The sequence below is a fragment of the Bombus flavifrons genome, chromosome 15 (assembly GCF_040668555.2).
Source record: "Bombus flavifrons isolate JBK064 chromosome 15, iyBomFlav1_principal, whole genome shotgun sequence".
Taxonomy (NCBI): domain Eukaryota; kingdom Metazoa; phylum Arthropoda; class Insecta; order Hymenoptera; family Apidae; genus Bombus; species Bombus flavifrons.
The window spans coordinates 7,455,501-7,477,181 of NC_138456.1; the positions used below are offsets into that span (position 1 = coordinate 7,455,501).

A 21,681-nucleotide genomic window follows, 5' to 3' on the forward strand; every position below is an offset into this window, starting at 1 on the left:
CGAGAAATTGTCGATGGATTTTGTAATTGTTCGTAGAAACTTTGTGCGTTTACAGAAACATCATAGATTTACCATTCTATTGGAAACTAAGTGATTGCGGACTTTGCCATTAGGCGGTAATGAAAATTCAAGGAAATTCTCAATTAGGTGCCATTAGGTGGTAACGACAAAATCCGCAATCACTTAGTTACCAATGGAATGGTAAACTTTTGGGAATTTCCTTGAGTTTTTCCAAAGTACATGGACGTACGTTTCGTTCGTGGAATTGTCGATGGATTTTGTAATTGTTCATAGAAACTTTGTGCGTTTACAGAAACTTCATAGATTTACCATTCTATTGGAAACTAAGTGATTGCGGACTTTGCCATTAGGCGGTAATGAAAATTCAAGGAAATTCTCAATTAGGTGCCATTAGGTGGTAACGACAAAATCCGCAATCACTTAGTTACCAATGGAATGGTAAACTTTTGAGAATTTCCTTCAGTTTTTCCAAAGTACATGGACGTACGTTTCGTTCGTGGAATTGTCGATGGATTTTGTAATTGTTCATAGAAACTTTGTGCGTTTACAGAAACTTCATAGATTTGCCATTCTATTGGAAACTAAGTGATTGCGGACTTTGCCATTAGGTGGTAATGAAAATTCAAGAAAATTCTCAATTAGGTGCCATTAGGTGGTAACGACAAAATCCGCAATCACTTAGTTTCCAATGGAATGGTAAACTTTTGAGAATTTCCTTGAGCTTTTTTCAAAGTACATGGACGTACGTTTCGTTCGTGGAATTGTCGATGGATTTTGTAATTGTTCATTAAGTTAGCAACCAGCAAAATTCATTAGTTACCCAATTACTTGACACGACGGATCAGATCCGCAGACTAAAAAGACATTAGCCTTTAGATTTAAGCATTAGATTCGACTAGAATCAAATATACTGTAAACTCTTATAATCCAAGTTACATTAAATAAATTTTAAGTAAATTTTTAAGTAAATTTTTAAGAATTTCCTTGAGCTTTTGCAAAGTACATGGACGTACGTTTGGTTCGTGGAATTTCTTCGTTGCAAGTGTTAAACTTCACCCGTCGATGATTCCTACGTGAAACAAGAAGAACGTAGCTCTGGAACAAAGCACTTTTCAGGGATCACGAACGCCAGTTGCCTCTTAATTATCGAGCACGCGTTGCAAAAACCAAAGGAAGCCCAAGGGTCGCGAAAGGGCATCGTAAAAGTGAACGTGAGCATGAAATGATCGAAGAGCACAGCGTACGTAACTAGAGAGCTGTATTTAACGTAATGGTTAATTGGACCTTGCGCAACCAGCCATCGAGGGACGGTCCGCTCTTTTCCATTTAATTCGCTTCGACTCTGCCTTCGATTCCGCACCGTGTCAGAACTTTTTCCCCGATTGAAATTCTTTCCGCCTTACTCCTCCAATTCTTTGTAATTGCCAACCTGTGGACCACGTCCACCGCGTCATCGTGCTCCTTAGAACCGTCACTCATTCTTCTGCGGATCGAAACATGTGGAGTAACGTGGACGCGTAACGGAACACGTCCAAGTACCTTGATATACCGTTGTTCGAATGATTTATGCGTTTGTCGATCGACTCGAAATATGCACTCTAACGCTTCATAGTGGACCGTTGATTAAACAAAACAAAAAAAAAAAAAAAAAAAAAAGACGGCTGCGTGAGCCGTTTACAGTCCAAACTCTGGTCGACTCAGCTATTTTACGTTTCTTCAACTTCTCGTTGCGATCCACTTGATCGATGCTTATCTCGTACAATTTCACCAATTTCCTCTACTTTTCGTTGCGTAAAGTCAACCGATTTGACAAATAGACGGTTCGTATAGTATTTGAAGTGACCTTTGACGACCTTGAACACTCGAACGACGCGTGTCATCGGCCTTGCTTTCATTGCTGTTAAAATAAGCAGATACAAAGACAGATGCATGACACACGGTTTAAAAATGTTGCCAATGACCTTGGCGATCCTATTTCATCGGCGTTTCCGCTTCATCGAAACGGTTCTAACCCGATATCCTCTGTGATACCTTGAACGTCTTCGATTTGTTTTGGAACGTTCTTTGATGTTAGATCAGTTGGATACGGTGATTTACGAGGTTGACTTATATAGAAGAAATTACCTGGTTGAAATGATCGAGTATTAAGAACGTGTTATCTATGCCGTAGAATCTGGGGACAAGGCGACTTCTCCACGCCTCTGGTCGTTGTTTCACGTCGCCAGAAGGTGGGAATGATAGCGATTAGAGTCACGAAAGGTACGAAGGAAGCGAGCCAATAGCCCCCGTTTTAGGTTTAAAAAGAACAAACACGGGGCGCGAACGTGCGGTGTATCTGATCGGGAAGTGGTCGGAATAAAATGCAAATGCGTACCACCTTATTTCACAGCGTCTCTCCTTTTTCGCAAAACCAGACCGCCTTTCTCGACGTTAAAAACGGAAAGAACGTCTGGCGAAAAAGAATTACACGTTAAAGTGGAAACAAAACATTCTGAGAAAGTATTAAAACAGCTGAAATAGAAAATCTTTGTGCATATGGCTTTATCGTGTGCATTGTGTTCGTTCCAATGAGACACGATTATTGTGATTAAGTAGTGACACAATAGGAATCTGAAAGTGTACACATAAATTCCAAACTACGTATTTAATATTACACACGCGTATCTACAACGAAAGAATCAAGCATAATCAGCTGTCGTAGGTACAGACTAAATATTAAATACGATCCCACCTAGTGCTGAGGTTTACGAATATTATGCATAATCGACTGCTTCGATACTTTTATAATTTATAATGTGCGATATATTCTGTAGCTTGTATACGGATTTTCCGATTTGTTTTAAATGTACCAATACATATATACCAATGCAATCGAGATAATCGAGTGTCATTATGGCTCTAATAAAACTTGAAAACGTTTCGTAGAAGACACGTAATTTATTTGTGAAAGATCGAACACTTTCGTGGCCAACTGTACACGCGAGATACGAGGGAAGAAAAAAGAATCGAAAGTATCGTTGGCTGGAGGGAAGGACAACACGCGTGCACCGTTTCTTCTCGTTCCGCGTTCGGAACGAGGGGAACACGAAACGGACCGCGACGGCGCGAGATACGAGAAGGTGGGGGCGCGAGGTAAATCGTGATCGAAGGTGGAAGGTAGAAGGGGGAAGGTTCGTGTCTGTAGTAGGAGACGGTTGTGGTAGGTCATGAGAACAAAATGGCCGATCGTCGGTTGCCCTGGCAACGGAATCGGGCGGTACCAGAACGTTCCCCAGAGGCGGAGCTTTTGTATCTTGGCGGCCATTACTGATCCCCACTCCGATAGCTATCGCCGCCTGGCGGACGAACTGGGAATCAACGAGCCTCGTTTTCCCCGCGCTTTTGGCGGACATTGCTATGACCGTGTATTCGATAAAATCAAGGGCATGCAGAGATTTATCTTGGCCGGTCCCCGAGGACTTTTGTTTTATAGCGCCTTCGGATAACGAAGTAAGTAATTTATACGTCTCCTTCGCGCTATTGCGTACAGCATTCCTTTTGTAGCGAGATCGTTCGAGGTTAGGTTTAGACATAGGAAAATCATCGACAGGAACGTCGTCAACGGAGAGTGTTTGAAAGAATCGTTAAAGACACCGTTAAAGATATGACTGAAAGAGTGCGAAACGGCAGATTCAATAACTTTGGGAACTCGAAGTCGCTGCTGGAACAAACCAAGCAGAACTCCACTGTCCAGTGGTTCGAGTAAATCGACGGGAAAAATTGTCGTTACTGTTACGCCTTTCTTTCTCTTTCAATAAATGCGATCGTTATATCTCAGCTGTTCGCTCATTGGTACGAATCTTTCAGTTTGAAGATTTAGACATTCGAATAGGCATTGGAGAAGCAAAAGACTGACACATTTGGAAATTACAAAATTCGAAACTTTGAGAATTTGCTTATCCGAATCTTTTCTTTCTTTTTCTGCTTTTTTCCATTTTTCTAGTAACATTTCTCTGTAACTTTCATATCCAGCAGAGATATAACGAAAGAAAAGTGAAAGAAGGCAAATGGACGAGCTGTCAGAGGCGTACCGCAATTTTCTCGGTATTATGATGTATCATCGCGACGCAAACATTGTACGATGTCGTATCACGCGGGCAACATTTTACAGGGATATATCTATCGCAGTGGGAAGAGTATAAAATGTAGACACCATATATCGGAGAGAGCCCTTTCGGAAAACATCGGTACAAGCGCCGGTCCCGACGACCTAGCAGCTCCGATTAATGTTGATTTATGTATTAATTGGCTGACGCGCCGCGGCCGTAACGGGTCACGCGTGTGCCTTTGAGTTCGTTGCGCTGCATGGGAGGAATGTTGATCGTTTGGGGCTTGCGTTCGCTCGTAAAATCAACCGAACGAACGACAAATAGTCGGCCCGATTGATCCTCGCTGCGAAAATTCAAACGGCCGTCGCGTTATATCGCACACGGCGATATTGGCCGTTAAAAAATATCGCGTTACGTCAGAAAGTTGTATAAATAGGAAGTTTGACGCATTTGCCCACGGTGAAACGATACACGGTCACTTTCACCACAGGTTACTCGACACAGTGATCGCGTTTATTAGGCGACGCGCAGGCCAACCTGCAATTAGCGATAGCTCTCTGTTCCCTGGCGTCGAATTTATCGCGTTAACGAAGAGCCGGAGTAAACCGGCCGTGAGAATTCACCGTTCTCCCCCTTTTCATTGCCCCTTTAACGCCGCTCGTGATTTATGAATAATGGATATCGTTAATCGACCGATATCCAGCTTCTGTTCCTCGCCTCTCGTTTCGTCTTCCCTTTTTTCTCTCCTTCGTTTCGCTGTGTCGACCGACACAAAGAGACAGACTTATATAGTTGCGTTTAAGACCTAAACGCGCATAATAACGCTGCTACGAGGCAGAATGTTTTAATTTGTTACATCAAGCTGCATAAGCGAATCGATCCGTTATTAAACTGAAAATGTCTATAGAAATTGTCAGACGCTTATCGCAAATATACATCGAGTGGTTTTTAAACGTATATGTACGTAATGTAACGAGTCATATACGTCGGAAACGCTGGCTCTCGATATCGAGGCTCGTTAATATAACGGATAATTGATCGTTTAAATTACTTGTACGTTTTCCGCCAAGTATGTACTGGCGGTAAATATTTTCTAACCTAAATGTACGTATTGGCGGATCTGTTGGCTTGGCAACTAAGTGATTGCGGATTTTGTCGTTACCATCAATGACAAAATCCGCAATTACTTAGTTGCCAAGGCAATATCTCAGCTTAGTCGAGCTTCGTTGCAGCCTCAACGAAGTTTCCAAACGTTTCGTAAAAGGTGTCGAAGCCTGAACAGGCTGAGAACGACAAAGTTGGCGTATCGAATTCGCGGTAAAACGATCCATAGAAAGCAGAACAAAGCTCGATTGAATAGCAGTAGACGGACGATAGTGTCATCGAACCCTGGGTGTGGAAGAAGCGCGGTACATGAACGAACGTCTTTCTTGCAGATCCTCGTAGAATACGACGACGTAGAGTGGCAAAGAAGAGAATGGCTATCGCCGCACAGAGACGCAGTGTTTTCGTTCTTCTTAGTGGAAAAGGGTCTGTATTGGGCCGAGCGACCTGACCCCAGGCATGCCAGCCTCATCGCCATCGATCACCACAATCACGCGAATAATAACCACCACCATCATCGTATCAACGGGAAACCCCTGAGGGGTGCCACTGCTGTCGCAAACACTGTCGCCTGGCCGGCTCTAGTAAGTGCGCCTTGTCCTTCGTTTCTCTTCTCCCCTTCGCCTCTCCTTGCGCGTCCTTCTTTCCCGGACGCTTTATCGATTAACGAACCCTTCGCGTAGCCACATCAGCCAGGACGTTCCGTTGATCCCGCTTAAGTGTCCATTGGCGCAGAAACGCGCTCGCAAAATTGCAACTTTCAGATTCGAATAGACGAGAATATGGCGCAGTTTACATGCAAAGTATTCGCGATCATCGTTGCGTTTCAGCGCGAAAGCAGATCCAACGTAACCATTTTCCACCCCTTGCTCCGTTCGTTTAGGGATAATTAAGAGAGCGAGTTTTAATTTTAATAAACGCGCCATCAATTATAAGCGTCATCCCTTGTTCCCCGAAGCGTCTAGAGAGTTTCATTAAATATTCCGTGTAATATGTAAATATTTCGATAGTTGGGTAGCGCGGTATGGGCGAATTCAAATTAATCCTGAATCGAAACTCACTTGCAGACATTTTACCCCCTGGTGGCGCGAGCAGAGTTACCGGAAGACGCGATGCCTCTCGAGTTCATGCAAGATCGAAGGCTGGATTTCGTCGACTACTCGAAGCTGAAGCCATTTACCGTGAGTATCATCTTCGTTTTCTTTCTCTTAGATTTCCTCTATACATCTGCGAACGATGCTTTCGTTACGATATACCGAACTCTGAATATTTAGAAGTTCAACTTGCAACGTGTGATCCTCTCATGCAACAAAGACCAACGTATGATATTCCGATCGATCAGACGGATATCAAGTTCGTTACGAAGTCTCTGCGGCTTTTTCTTTTCACCGAGAAAGCGCTGTTAGGAGATCTTTGGCCGATTAAGTGGCACGCAAGTTCCCTAAACCGATCCAGCCGCTTCGCAACTGCAAACTTACTTCGTTAGAGCGGCGAGGAAACTTGGCAGCAAGTTGCGAGGCTATTGACCTATCCGACAGCCCTCGGGGGAGCCGTTGTCGTGACTACGAGTAATCTTTCGAGGGATGCGATCTCTGGTGACCGAATATCGCCTTTAGGTCATCCAGGGTCACCTGAAATTTACAATCCGCAGGATCGTCCTCGTTTTATCCTTCCTCTTTATTTGTATTTTTTCCTACAATTTTTAATTTAAGTTGCTTGTACGTCCCACGCTGTTTTATAACAATCGAATAATCCGTCACTTTCCCCTGTAAACACAGAAGAGAAATCATTTTTAGATGTAACATAAGGTAGAAGATAGACGTCTCCGCTTCTTTGAAATAACCACGGCAGAAGGACACTTTGCAACCCCTAATGGACTGTTAAAACGCGTGTAAGGCAGAACGGAAAGCGGACGGTCTATCTATGTCAACCCTTACGCGATCGACTTTCTATATTCGAAGACGCGGCCAGAAACATCCATAAGGAACGATAAATCGATGAGCGTGTGGTTTTTCTGCGATGGAGGGAGGGCGAGCATGCTTGAAAAGTTTTTACGTTCGAATGGACGGACGCGGATGCGGCGAATTGTTTCCAAGTAATTAAACTAGCGGAACTTTTACCGTTAAAAGTTTTCTCGGCTGCCAACGAATTGTAAGTCGTTCACGTGCGGTGAAAAGTTGCACAAAGACCGTGGTCAGGAGATCAGCTGCACCGGAGTTTCGCGAGCCTATCTCCGCTGGTTACGTATCGAGGACGATTACCGCACAGATAGTTCCACTTGATGAGGAAAATAGCGTGTCTCTCGTCATTTTCTGTCTGTTTGGATTAAATTTTCTACCTTTTAAGGTCTTTTTCTCTCTCTTTAACGCGAACGTCGCTACTAAAATACGACAAACCGTGTCCGGAATTGCATTCGTTTTCTTTTTTCTTTCTTTTTAAACCAAAAGTATCCTCGTTTTACCTAGTAATGTTTGTTCAAATCCAATGCTAGCTGTTTCGTTCGTTTTTACAAAGGTAGAGAAAATGTTTTCCAGGTAGAGGAAATGTTAAACACTATGTAGTGTTTAAAACGTTTTGGAGACAGGGAAAAACTAAAACGCAGCAGTTCTGTCGATAGCATTAAATAGTTGAATGGATGCAGCATATACGCGAAGAACGGTGAATCCATCGATCTATTGTAAGACTTCTTTGCCTCTTATCCGCTTCGTTGATGCACTAGAGCCATTCATAATAGCGATCCTCTAATTATTTAGAGCAGCGTATAAAGGAAAGTTGCCAGGCTATCGATAAAATGATCCCGTGGCCTGACAATTGAACTTCACCGTGTTACGCGCAATAAATAGAAGGAGAGAAAAAAATGTCACGGCAGAAATAATTTCATCAGGGTTACGGGAAATTGCTCGTGCTTGGCCATCACCGGCTTCGCATTCGATTATCGATTTCTGATAGCCGCAGCTGCACTTTTCCTTCGCCAGAACAAAACAGAATCTTAAAAAGAGAAAGGACAAGCTAGAAAAAGGGGAAGAAAGAAGAAAGAAGCGTGGAACGAAAGAAGAAAGCGACGGAAGAAAAGGAAAAATAAGACGTAGGAATGTTTCCAGTGAACAAAGCGAAAGGAGCAAAAAAAAGTATATGGCTGCAACGACGCGGCGTGCCACAAAAGGACGAGAAAGAAGCTTCGACAATGGCGTAGCAAAGTCCAACTGGTGAAAAAGAAACAACAAGATGAAGTTAAGAGGAACCTGAAGGATATAGAAAGAAGAAAGGTGCAAAGAAAGAGGCGCAGAGTAGTCGTGAAAAAGAGAAGACGTTGAAATAGAAAGAAGAGAGGAAAAGAGGAAGGGAAAAAGGAGAAAAGAAATTGGTCGGCTTGGCTGGACCGCAAAAGGGTGAAGAGTCTGCTGACCCTGAACTATAAATGCAACGGGTTCTTTCTGCAAGCTGTTTCGAGGCGCATAGCTAGCAACACGCATACCGAGGGAGCCGTGTAATCGCGCCGTGCCGCGCCGACACGTACTTACGCCCGGGAAGAAGCGATCACGTGGATATTCGTTCGCGACTTGCGTGAAGCTTCCAACAGCTACCCTACTCTTTGCTCTTGTTTCGTTGGCAGCTGCCGGTTCGGTGACTCGTGTTGACACCGCGCGTGCACCAACATCGTCGAACGTTGGAGAACGGCCAACGCAAGGCGCCAACATATTCCCGTTTTGCCTAACGGTCCGCGATACAACGATGCAACCCGCCACTACAGCTTTCGCATCTTTTCTTTCGTAAGATTACACGCGCTGCGTCCTAAAGATTTATCGATAAGAGCAAGATTTATGGTTATAATCCTTCGAAATATGTACAGTGAGTCGCGCATGTACTCATCCACCTTGTCCTCGACTTTCACGACGCGTTACTCTTGCCACTTGGTCGATCCTTCACTGTCGATCGTTTAGTTTTCTATTCTTCGACCAAAGTCCAAGCTGAGAGTTCTTGTAACGGATGATTACACACGCGATAGGAAACCGTTGCACGGCGAAATGTCGCTAGGAAACGACGTTGATTTGGCCACTCAGTGGTGATATTACATGGAACGTCGGGCAAATTGTTAAGCGCTCTCGACGCTTCGGTAATAGCGTTATAATTGCCGTTATATTACTACCATTATCGTGCATCACCGTCATGCTTCGCGTCGTGATTGCACAACGCATCTGACGTAACAGGGCGATCATGACGTAACGAGACGTTGACGCAACGCTTCCTCGGCGAACGCCTGTGTAAGTATGTACTTCGTGTGTTCGCGAGAGTATCAACGAGGAAAAAGTTGTCGTGGAACGACACGAGCAGAGAAACGACTTTATCGATCGTTCGAGTTCCGAAGGATCGAGCTGTTACGTCCTAGACTCGACTGGATTCCTCTCGGCTTGTTGCCCCTGTGGCTCTCCACTTTCCACTTTCGACTTACCAATTACCAGACGCTTTATCGATTCGAATAAACGAATTGGCCAAACCGAAACGGAGTCGACTACGCGCAGATCGGATTTGTTTGATCGGTAAGGCGTGGCACGCGCAATGAATCGCCAACAGGGAACAATTAATCACCCAATTACGAGGTCAGGCATCGGATACCGTTTCGAGCAACAACTGCTTTGCTCGTTGAAGACGATCGATGGCGAACTTGCGTCTATTTCGCCTCCTCCTCCATCTCCAATCATCGACAGACGATATTTTCTTTGTTACAATCACGACGATCCGTATCGTGGCAACCAAAATATTCACAATTTTTAGTTTCTTTTCTATGTTTTGTAATTTAATTTATATGAAGCGTCGATCGATGCAAACATATCCAAAGAACGAGGATCCGGAGCAACCTGTGATGCAGTTTCATTGCGAATTCCTATTCGTTTATGGGAAATTAAAAAATCCCTTGCAAAACTCGATGAACGCGCTGATCTAAGGAAAACTATTGTACGTGCGCATTACACGATTCTCTACTCGAACTTCAGGTCTCGATAAAACCTCGCATAACGACGCTTCAACCGATCGTTGTTCTTGCAGCAGGACTGGGAGCTGACCAAGGGCTCGGTGCCCTGGGCAAGCGCTGTCAGGCGATGGGCAGAAATGCAGGATGGCCAGAGAATCCTGTTAACCACGCCGAGCGTTCTAGTTGGCTTCAGGGTCGAGGTTTATCGGGCCGAGGGCACTACGCAATGGTACACCGCTGTCATCGTTGGTTACAACGAGTCCACCAAGGTAGCGTCCTCTTTTTTCCACGTACACTAGGTCACGAAAGTATCCGAACGCTTACCTTGAAAAACATTTACGTTCGTATTACACGTGTTATGTTTGTGAAACGTAAATTGTTGGTTGTGTATAAATGTGTAAACATTTTAACGTTTCATTGGCATTCGAGTACTTTCGTAAGAATTAAAAAGACCATAAAAATTCATGAATCCTATCGTTTGATCGACGATAGTTACGAGCAGAGAATCAGAAGATCGTAGAGACTTTCACTTTCCGAAACAGTTCTCCATTAGGTTTTACGCAAGATTCGTTACGATCGATTCGCTAGACTCGTTGACGGGAATAGTTACGTTGATACGGTTCAACGAGACGATAGTCCATCGACTGGAACAACCTTTGACACTTAAATTGACAAATACGGTTTGCTCGGGGACATATATTACTCGATTTCTGCTGTTCCACTCAAACACCCGCAAGAACCGTAAATTGCTTGTGAGAAGGATTTATCACTGTTCGAAACTAGTCTAATGTCTCGATCTATGGATCGAGTCGACGCGAAAATGAAAGACGCTTTCGCATCGTTGCTTCCTTTCCGAAGGAATTCCCAGCTCGATGTTTATTTGAGACCTCGCGGACCGTAGCATTCATCGATCAATGGCAATTGTCTATAATAAATCGTCTCTCGCGTATTTAGCACAGTTAATATACGATGATATTTGTTTTAAGATTCGAGGAACAGTTTCGAGCAGCGCAATAAATCCAAAATGTCAGAATACGAAATCACGATTGATTTCTGTTTTTATTGCTTATTCATGGTTCTGCGATGCAATTTTTAGGATTTGACTGTCACCGATGACACGGTTCTCGAGGATCACAACGAGGACCCTAGTTTAGTACAAATGCGGCTGATTGGCGATGGAGGTGAGTCGACGAATAATATTCGCTAGAAATAATCGCACGGAATCGTATCTTTCCGATAGACGGATAAACCAACTTTTCCCTATCGTTTTTCTTTTTAACGAAATAAACTTGTTACGTTTTAATGGAATAGAACGTAATTCTTTAAGAAGTGGCTGTAAGAGATAAATGTTTTTTCTTTTTTTTTTTCTTTTTACGAAGCGAATATTACTTTTTTAGAAGAGAGAAAAAAAGAGATAGAACATCGTGTCAATTTTAGCTCGTTCCTTTTTCTGCAGTCGTCGAGAGCATCATGAGAGGCGAGGTCGTCGGCATGACACCGAGGAGGTCGAGGTCATCGACTGCTCTGACGCACGCGCTTGTTGTGGTGAGTGAAATTCAATTCCGTTCTATTATTAAATCGCTATGTAGTTTACGATAATATAAACGGCAAGAGCAATGTGTCATACCACATTTTCCATTTTTCTCGTTTCTCTTTCGAATTTATTTATTAAGTCGAAACATCAGGATTGATATATTATCGTCGTTGTTCTTTCGTAACGCAGTTGTACAATACATTCGATTCTTGTACATAAGAGAAGCAACGCTTTTGTGCAGTTTCTTTCTTTTTTCTTATTGTTAACACAATCGTTGCTTTCGAATCGACACGTACTGTTAGTTTATTTGTACGATACCACCTTGAAAGTGGGACTAAAAATCAATTATTTATATGATATTTTACAATAATTCGTATATTTAAAGTTTTACAATTGCATGACAATTATTTGTCGGCGTACAGCGCTGTAGAGAAATGAGTCCCCACTTTGAAGCAGATGGTATAGAAAGATTTTCAAAGACAACATGAGAAACGGACCCACTCCGGTCACTCGTTACCTGATTAGTATCGTTATCTTGATTAATACCTGCTCAAGATCGTGACGTGTTCGCAAGTTCCCCCGATCAGGGGACTGATTGTTTCGAGTCACGAATTGAACAGCGCGATAACCTCCTCGAAGTAAACATGTAACTTCTGCAAAGATAGCTCCCCTCTGGTCGATCGACATGACTCGAGTAAATTTTCTTCCGACGATAGAGAGGCAACTTACGTCCCCAAAGAAAACACGTTCTTCGGCTGACGAACATTCGTTTCGTTTAAATTCATTCTCCCAATTATTTGCCAAAAAAAAAAAGAAAAAAAAAATACACGAAACAAAGTTGGCACGTAGAAAAGAACAAAAATCGTTCGATAAGTAAACAAGCTTGTCGCGTATTGGCTCGAAAATTCTGTCGTCCTTGAATACCACTTTCGCATCTACGAGATAATGAGCAATGTAACTTCCAACCTATCGTACCGCGTGTTATCACCTTATCGCTCGTTACCGTGACATCGTTACCGTGAGATTTCTTAATTTTTCCACAGTCATTGAATATATGTATATCGACCAGTGGCAGATAAGACGCGAATCGTGGCAAACCGCTAGGTTTGAAAAGATATAATAGTACCGCTATATACCGCCGAAATGCGGGTGTTCGCGAAAGTATTCGAATACCTGTAGAAGCAGTTTATGAATATATTACCTGTCCTGCGTGAAACATTTTGCAACAAGGTTCGATATTTATACAATTTGGAAGAAACCTGAAAGTGCATGTACGCAGAAGTTACAAGATATTTGTTTGAACAGCGCAAAACGTATGTCGTTATATACATTCGTGTTCCTATGAACACAGGCGAAGTGTTTAAATTTCGAATACTTTTGTGGGTCATTATATAGGTGAAGGAAGAAAGGAAGAAAAAATAGATAAGAAAAGTGGAAAATATTTGGCGAAAGCACGTGATTCTGTGTGCGAACCGACTGCTTCCCTTTAATGCGGGAAATCAATAAAGTCGTGTTTGCGGCACCCTCGAGCTTTCAGGAATCGGGAATAGAGTCCGTTGCTACCTTGGCGGCCGACTTCCGTTCGTCGTGAACGTGGTTGCCCCACCTTCTTCGTGTTCTCTTCGCTCGATTTCCTGGCGAGACGGCAATCGAACATACCAGACGGTACCTTCGAAGGGACAATCTCCGTCACCGTGCATTCTCGATTCACCCCCCTCCCCTTCCCTTTTTTGTTTTCAGCCACGCTGTTCGTCTTCGACGAACTTCATTTCGTTACACGGTGTATCACGACAGTTTTAGAATCTGAAAACAGCTATACCGATTATGAGTTATTTATCGCGAATACATTTACACCTATGAATAGAGTCTTAAAGATAGAGTCACGCTAAATATCAAGAGTTATTAATATAAGGAATAATTATATATGGTCTTAAATAATTTCATCAGCTCAATAAAGTACGTTTGCAATGAATATCTATATAAGTAACTTCTATATATAATTTCGACAACATAATCGGAATATTGTTTCGGTGCTAATCAAGTTTCGAAATCTTTTTATATAACCTGTATATTCGGAACGGACTTCTATAAATGTCCTCTCGTAAACCAATCTTGCATCCAATAAAGTAGTTTCTTGGCAAAATGGATGATCTCTTTTCCCGATGAATGTTACTGGTAAATTAAGAATCGACGAAATCTTCGAAGCAACCTAATCACATCGGTAATTGAACGAGAAACTAGATCGACCGAAGCTGAAAACGGTAGGTTCGTAAACGGCAATCAGAAGTCGCTTTTCAGAGTTGCTCGGTGTCTCAATCGCGGTAAAGTCGAAGCGTTAACCCCGGTTGCTCGGCCCGACGACTTTCCACGATCCGGAATTTTCTATCGTTAGCGAGTAATTCCGTGAAAGTTTCGAATTCGATGTCACCGGAGTTGCCAGCGTCTATAGAAAGAGATATTCCATCTTTGAAATTTCTTCCTACCTCGCGAGAGAAAAACTTCTTACGGAGAACTCCGAATTCTCTGTATCCATCGACCTAACAATCTCGTTAATGCGAGAGGAATCTCCCCCTCTCCTCTTCTTCGATCCCTCCTTTGCCAACTGGCTGTTCCATAAATCATTTCTGCGAAATCTATTCCAGCTCCGCGATTATATCAACCGTTTGCCCCGACCCGCATGAAATTACTTCTAAAATCTAACCCGCAAGAATTATTTATTGTACTTTCATTTGCGACGTTCCACATGCAAATCTATTTCAGCTTTATCATAGATGGTATTTTACAAGTGGAAAGTTAGTAATATACTTTCTTGTATAACAGTTGTTAATGTTTCCATTCCATTGTACGGTGGTAATTGAACTAAGTGACACGTAATGTTCAAATAGAATCTATGAAACGTTTGATGTTAATTTCGCTTAACGAAGGAATTTCGCGAATACAGAAGTAATATTAATTGTAACGCGAATGAAATAATGTAGATATCGTGCGTTCCACGTGAATTCTCACCGACTTCTATTTTATCAAATTGTTGGATCCGTAGATCAGAAAAAATGCGCTAATCTTTAATGGATCGCGTTTCAACTCTCGTGATATATCAGCGAATTCTGATAACAAAGATTATCGATTTAAAAGACAAGATAATTAACTAGCAGAATATTACGAAAGAAAAATTATCAAAAAAACAGGCTCCAGTTGTATTTTCCTCGTGTTTTCGAATTTCTTTGAAACTCGTATACGTAGTTTCTGAGAAGATCGCGACGTAACAGTTTCTGCGGTCCCGTTGTGAGACTGGAATCCGTCGAGTGTAGAAGCTGGTTCGAAGGCTGCGTGCAAAGTTGGCGGAATTCGTGACTCGCAGGATACTTTGGGTCGACAGCCCTAAGTCAGGAAGTTCCGAGCTGGCTTATACGAGTTCGAAAACTCGCCGAAAGGGATTAAGCCAGCGACTGCTTGCTCGTAATGGAACTTGCTCTCCAGTTTCGAGACGCTTCTTGGAAATAGCCATTAGAGCCACTTTAAAGATTGCACTGTGAACGAACTCTTGCCTTTCGAACGTTCCACGGGAATTCCTCCCTTTTTGCCCGGCTTATACGAACACTTTGCTCCGCGAAACGTTCATTCATATTTCGTCGTATCGCTTCGTGGAAACTGCGAGATAAAGTGGAGACTTTATAAAAAGGATTATCCGCGGGACGAAGAAATCGTCGACTGATCGATTCGACGAATTTTTACGGGAAAACCTGACTGTACTTTCCACCTGTGAAAAATTCAAACGACAAAAACATCTTCTATGAGATATTTTTAAAACACTGACGTATTGCCTTCCATTTAATCGCTCGTTTATCTTTGATAACGATTAAAAATCAGAGATAAAAGCGTAATTACGGTTAGTCATAAGCCACTCTATCAATTCTAATTTCTGAAAGAACAATCGGATAATTAATTTTGACTTATCGATACTGATTCGATTATCCAAAAATGAATCGATCAAATCGAAGAACCAAAGAGAATAAATCAACAGCTTTTTATTCTTCGTTGAAATGTCCGTGATTGAAATTCGTCTAAGAAGGTTTATATTTTGTTCTTTTTCACCGACGCGTAACGGTGCAATCTCCCCTCGCACTTTCGTCTTCCGTTTCCCGATCCGCTATGGGATCTCCCAACAATATCGAGTCCCGCGAAGGAATTCGGTCTACACCAACTCACGCGTTCCTATACGTGAGAAAGGGGATGGGGGAGATTGGTAGTTCCCCAACGGCGTCCCGTTCCTCGTGTTTCTCATTAAATCCACGAACAGCTTCTTTAAAAGGGGTCTTTGAGTCGTCAATTAAATGCCTTCTTCGCTAGCGAGGGGAAACTCTTGCCGAAAGCCCTACGAGTCACCGACTTTACCTGCTCCTCTATCGAGTATAAGATATAAATTATGTATAGGGTGTAAAGACAAAAGAGACTGGATCGAGGAGAATAGAAGATAAGTAAGGTCAGACGAAGACGACTTTCATTTCGAGTTCGTTAGCTCGGCTAACGATTCGACGCGGGCCAATATTTTTTCCTCCACTCATGCGAAAAGCATCGATTCGCCGGCAGCTCAATTAACAATCCAAACGAATGCCAACACCAAACCAGACATCGCAACGGCCGAAACTCGAAATACCCTCGGTGGACAGACCGATTCATCCGAATGTAAATATCGGGCAAACACCCTAGCGAGAGAGAGCAAGGGGGTTGGCCGGCGGCCAATCTCCCTCCTCCGAACTTTGCTCAAGTTCACCTGGTATGTTGGACTCGTAAACTTCCTCTTGTTTCCACCTTGCTTTTTCACCCTTCTTTTTCCTTTCTCCGCCCCCCGTCTTCAGAAGCTCTTCTACCATTTTCATCGGCCTCGTCTCATCTTTATACCTGGCTGGGGTATCTAGCCGCTTTAAAGAGTCGTTCAGCCAATAGGGGTGGTTGGCCGAGTCTGCACCGGCGGCTCAAAGAAAACGACCGAGCCTCGTGGCACGTGGGAGGACAGAGGTGGAGGGGTTGGTCGGCGAGGTGGAGCGAGACCGACGCCCCTGGGGGTCGAAGTGGGATACCGATGGAAAGAAGAGAGACGGTCGAGCGGTTGCTGGATCCGAATGAAACGGAAGGGGATGAGCATCAAGGGAGGGGAGAATGCAGGCCTAGGGGTTAGAGTGGCAGAAAGAGAAACGTGCAGAGTGGCAAGGGTCGCGAGAGTATGGAGAGAACGGGGTGGAAGTCGGGCTCTGAAGCTGCGAACCCAGAATGGGAATCGGCACTCGAGAATGGCAAAAGGGGGTGCGTAGCGTGGAAAGTAGGTGGGGCACGGTATGGCTGGCTGGATGGGGTTGGGGCGGCGGTCGGTAGCTGTATTGATTCTCAGGCAGGTCAGGCTGGTGGGGGTCCACGATGGTGGGGGTGGCTGGTGGTTGGCGCGAAACACATCCCTGCCGCCCGGCCAGAGCTAACGCAAAACATCAGCCTACAAATTGGTGAATTTCGTTCCCCGACTGTCTGGAATTCCAACAACTTTGCGCCCTTTCTAGGCTTAAACTACGCCACGACGCGGCGTCCTCTGGCTCGCGTTCCTCGAAATTTGGCCGCCTTCTCTCGGTCGACCGAGCAAATTCCTCTTTCACTCTTGTTTTATTCTGTTTACGTTCGAACGTTTGGAGATTCAGAGATAAACTTACGTAATCGCATTCGACCAGACATCGACGAAATACGCGAACGAAGCAGTGTAGGGGTTATGAATCGTTAACGAGCCTGTCCGGATACCAGCCAGCTTTCCCATTTATTCCGTATCGACGGAAATACTTCCGCTTAGCAATAGCGCGTTACCGGCGATAGCGGATTCGGCGGTGGATCGTGTATCGATTCGTCCGATCCGAGGACGAGACGGCCGACATTTTTAAACGAGTCAGTGGATTATCGTTTCCAAGCGAAATCGAATATGTGCATATGTCGCGCTCCTCTCGTCCTGGAATTCCTCGATTCGATCAAACGCTCCACGTCGCTTCGCTTCTTTTGTGCGCGACTCAATTTCGCGGTAATTAAATTTGCATCGGAAGTTTCATGAAAGTTTAATCGCCAGGGTTCTGGGCGAAAAGTCGACTGACCTCTGCAAAGATCGAATTATTACGCTGACGAAAAAAAGAGAACATGAGAAGAGAAAAAAGAAGAAGAGGAAATAGAGAAAAGGAGGAATGGAATTCGTTAAATTTGCCGATGTAGAAGCGAAAAAAAGAGGCATCGGTCGGAAATGCTCGTTAGAAAATAGCACGTAAATTAATTGCGATACCGCATTCGACCGCACTTTCTCTCTCCCTTCCTCTCTACCACGGGTACGCGTTCGCGAACAAATTATTCAGCTTGAAGTATTTCAGAGAATTTCGTTTCCGCGCCCCGTGAATTATCCAACGATTATATTTACGTTCCCGAAAGTTTATCATTTTTCACGCGTCCCTGATGAACAGTTTTCCATTAAACGAAATGGCGTCTTTGATTCGACGCGAATAAATAGATCTCTGGAATTTCGGTAATAAATCGTCACTGGATATTTTACTCGAACGAAATCCTTATACTATATTGCACGACTGATCGGTACGGAAACGACGTTCCTCCCCTTCCGGTAAGAGTTATTTGCAAAGAGCGGAGGCCGGTATCGTAGGGCTTAGGATCATTTATTCCGCAGCATCTCGCGATAGATGGAGTTGACCCTGGCAATTTCTCCTTGAATCTCTCGTGGCGGAGGGTTGTTTGTGGCCCCTCCCTCGCGCCGACTCTCTCAATATTGTTAACGCGCAGAGGGTTCAATCGCACGTGCACGTTCCACATCGATGTGCCTCGTACAGCAGCCTAGGCTCGCTGTGTGGGTAACGTGCACTAATACACAGGCAAGTACGTAGGTAGCATTGGCTGGCGCCAGAAGGCCTTCATCGCCCGTTCCACCTGTTTGTGCTGGAGTTTTCCCCGCTTAGAAACTTTCAGTTCCCAACAACAAAGTTCCCGGCTGGCCGAACTACTCCCGAATGACGTGCCGGATCGATACTTTGTAAGCCTCATAAATAAAGCCGCCACGCTCCGTGACTTGTTCGCCCTACCTTCCGCGTTTCATCGTCTATGCATAGCGGTCTATCCTCGTGCACGGCCGATCGTTCAACGCGTCGTTTTATTTATACACTTGGAACCCGAAGTTTTATCAATCGAATGGAATCGAGTCCACCGACAGAGAAAGAAGGAATGAGAGAGAGAGAGAAAGAGAGAGGGAGGGAGAGTATAAGACGTATATACATACATTTGAAATGCAGAATTCGAGCCAAAGAAATTTAGATACTCGGAATGATCGAGGATTTGGCGAAAAGAGCAAGGCACATGCTCCTGAACCCTATCGATTGCCAATAAATTCCGCGTAGCCGTAACCAGTAAAGCGTAAAGGTAGCCATTTCGTTCACGGTTGGCCAAGTCACAATGGGTTTCCGCGTACAATCTCGGCTTCTGTTCACGTACACGGTATAGTGAAATTAGCGGAGATACTCTCACACAGCATAGACTCGACACGAGACGCACTCGTTGGAGCCCGACCGATGCGAACTTGCTCTAGATACCGTCGATCCGTGAGATCGCGCCGAGCCAAGCACAAAAGATTCCCCTGGCTTTTCTCTCTTTCCTTGTGGCGTCGTTTCTCGAGCGAGGAACGCGCCAGGGCTCGATAAATCTTCCGACCAATTCGATTGCGAGCGAGGCATTATGCAAACGATCGTGACGATGCGTTTCCCCGCTACGGGAAATTGTACTGTCAAATGGTTTGCTGTTCGATCCAAAGTTTCATGACATAACGATCGCTCTGCTTTATGTCGAGGTAATTCGAGTCTCTAAAAGCTGATACATACGCTTGAAATTCATTTACCGAACGTCTCTCGTAAAGCCAGAAATCGGAGAGACTGTACTTGGTTATAGGAGGCTGAAACTGGGCTGGTGGAAAGAGAAAGCTATAATAGAAGATAGGAGACCGAGAAAAGAGGAAGAGGAAAAGGCCGAGAGTTTATCGGGTACGCATCAACGAGCTACGTTCGCAATATTATCGTCGGTCGCGTGACGCTCCCGGTTTTCGAAGGCGGCTGCTCGTTGCCTAGGGTCTCGAGATGGGGGTCGTAGCAACGGAACGGAATGGAACGGAACGGGATGGAACGGATAAGGGAGAGAAGGGCGGCGAGGGAGGAGGTAGTAGGATCGGAAGGTTGGACCGGGAGAGTGAAACGGTAAAGAGGGGAAAGAGGGGAAAGGTGGTCCGGCAAGGAAAGCAAGGGAACGCGAGGAGGGAGTGGCGGCGGATCGGGTGATCGGGCGTCGGTGTGTCGTAGGCCGGGAGCGGAGACAGTGAGCGGGAGCGGGCGTCGGAGCTGTGGGCAGAAACGCGTAGTGGGGGAGAGAGGATTCCACGAAGCTCACGGAGCACCAGTAGACGGCAGCACTGCGGGCCGCGCGTATCGCAGTTCGTGTCTGATCGTCTGCGCGCTTTTGTCTCTACACTTGTCGACTTGCCGTCGTCGTCTCGAGGGTGAACGTGCCCCCACCCTCGCGGCTTATCCCACCCCAAAGATTTTCTATTATTGCCGTCGTGTCGTATCGGCGCGTACGGGTAGTGACGCTTTCGTGCCGGCGCTTTATCCGTTGGTTCCGTGCTTTTTCCCTGGTTCTCGACTATGATTCAGCCGGAAATAGGAAGTGTTTGTTAATCGCTGATTCGGAAACACGAGGAGGGTGCGCAATAAACCACAGGAGAAAACCGATCGAGAGAATTGCATCCAGGAATAGATTGATAATTAGATAGAGATAGATAGATAGATAGATAGATAGAGAGAGAGAGAGAGAGAGAGAGAGAGAGAAAGAGAGGAAAGGAAGAAAGAGGTGATACTGCGAAAGACCGTCGGAGCCCTCTGGTTCGGGAAGAAGATCAACGATTGACGCGGTGTCGCGATTCGCGATCGCCTTGCCGTGAAGTTTGCTACGCGTCCTTGGCACGCGAACGTCGTGTCTAGAGTCGGCTGAAAATTCCACCGGCTCTCGGTTCGTTGGACGAATGATGGGCGGGGGCTGAAGTTTATCGGAGACGAGGATTTTGTTCGATCATCCCGGTTTAACTTGACTGCCGGCCGCTCTTCCCTTGTCGAGTTTGACACAGTTGTGTTATTTGAAGCGCGTCTACGAGACAAGAACCAGCCATATTTGACGCGGATGCTCTCACGTTATTCTCTGGAATTCAAAGTTATTCGGCTCGTGTTCGAAAACGGTGGTGTGTAATGTATATGTGCTTTCGAATCGCGATAAATCCGTTCGCGGAGACGCGCGTGAAAGAAATTGTGATTTACGCGATAGATGCGAGTTGCGAGTGAAATGCGCCTCGAATTGGCAACATTCCCAGACGCAGTGCTCCCTAACGATGCCGCCGCGTTTCTAACCGACTACGATACGCCGTCCGAACGTTTTAAACGGAATTTACCAATTATTTCGAGCTCGATCTTCCGAGCATCCCAGAGCTAAACGCGTCGCGCGGAATCGTCAAATATTTCGAGAATATTTCGATCCTCTCTCGTGAAGTATCACAGTGTCGTCGCATCGCAGCCAAACGGATTGAGAGATCCTATCGATATGTGAGGCTCGTAACCAGAATCAATTCGATCGATGTCGACAAGTACCCGCTTCGAAGGCCGAGTGAACCGAGGGAATGATTGTCACAGTGAAGATACACGTCGCATTTTGAGCGTGCAGGATTTTAACGTTTAGAATCGTGATACAGCCGGTGGTGTATATATACGTATATATGTATATAGATATATATGTATATGTATATGCACGTATACGATACATGTATATCGGTTTCTCGTGGCGCGTGACGCGCGATTTTTAATTCTAACCCCGGCGCTCGATGAATGATTGTGTGCTGTGTCAAGTAAAGTGAA

General features: G+C 44.7%; 1 protein-coding gene across 5 annotated transcripts in view; it reads left to right on the plus strand.

Moving 5' to 3' along the window:
• Nucleotides 1–21,681, plus strand: part of Kdm3 (Lysine demethylase 3) — a 229,124-nt gene that overhangs the window by 40,065 nt on the left and 167,378 nt on the right. For 3 of the 5 annotated variants that reach the window (XM_069129086.1, XM_069129089.1, XM_069129088.1), the window contains exons 2-6: nucleotides 5,546–5,797; nucleotides 6,281–6,394; nucleotides 10,257–10,451; nucleotides 11,279–11,363; nucleotides 11,639–11,727. In XM_069129086.1, coding sequence (XP_068985187.1) covers nucleotides 5,546–5,797; nucleotides 6,281–6,394; nucleotides 10,257–10,451; nucleotides 11,279–11,363; nucleotides 11,639–11,727 — 735 coding nt within the window. Of the gene's footprint in view, nucleotides 1–3,398; nucleotides 3,511–5,545; nucleotides 5,798–6,280; nucleotides 6,395–10,256; nucleotides 10,452–11,278; nucleotides 11,364–11,638; nucleotides 11,728–21,681 lie in introns of those variants that run through there. The other 2 variants (XM_069129090.1, XM_069129087.1) reach the window with 2 other exon arrangements.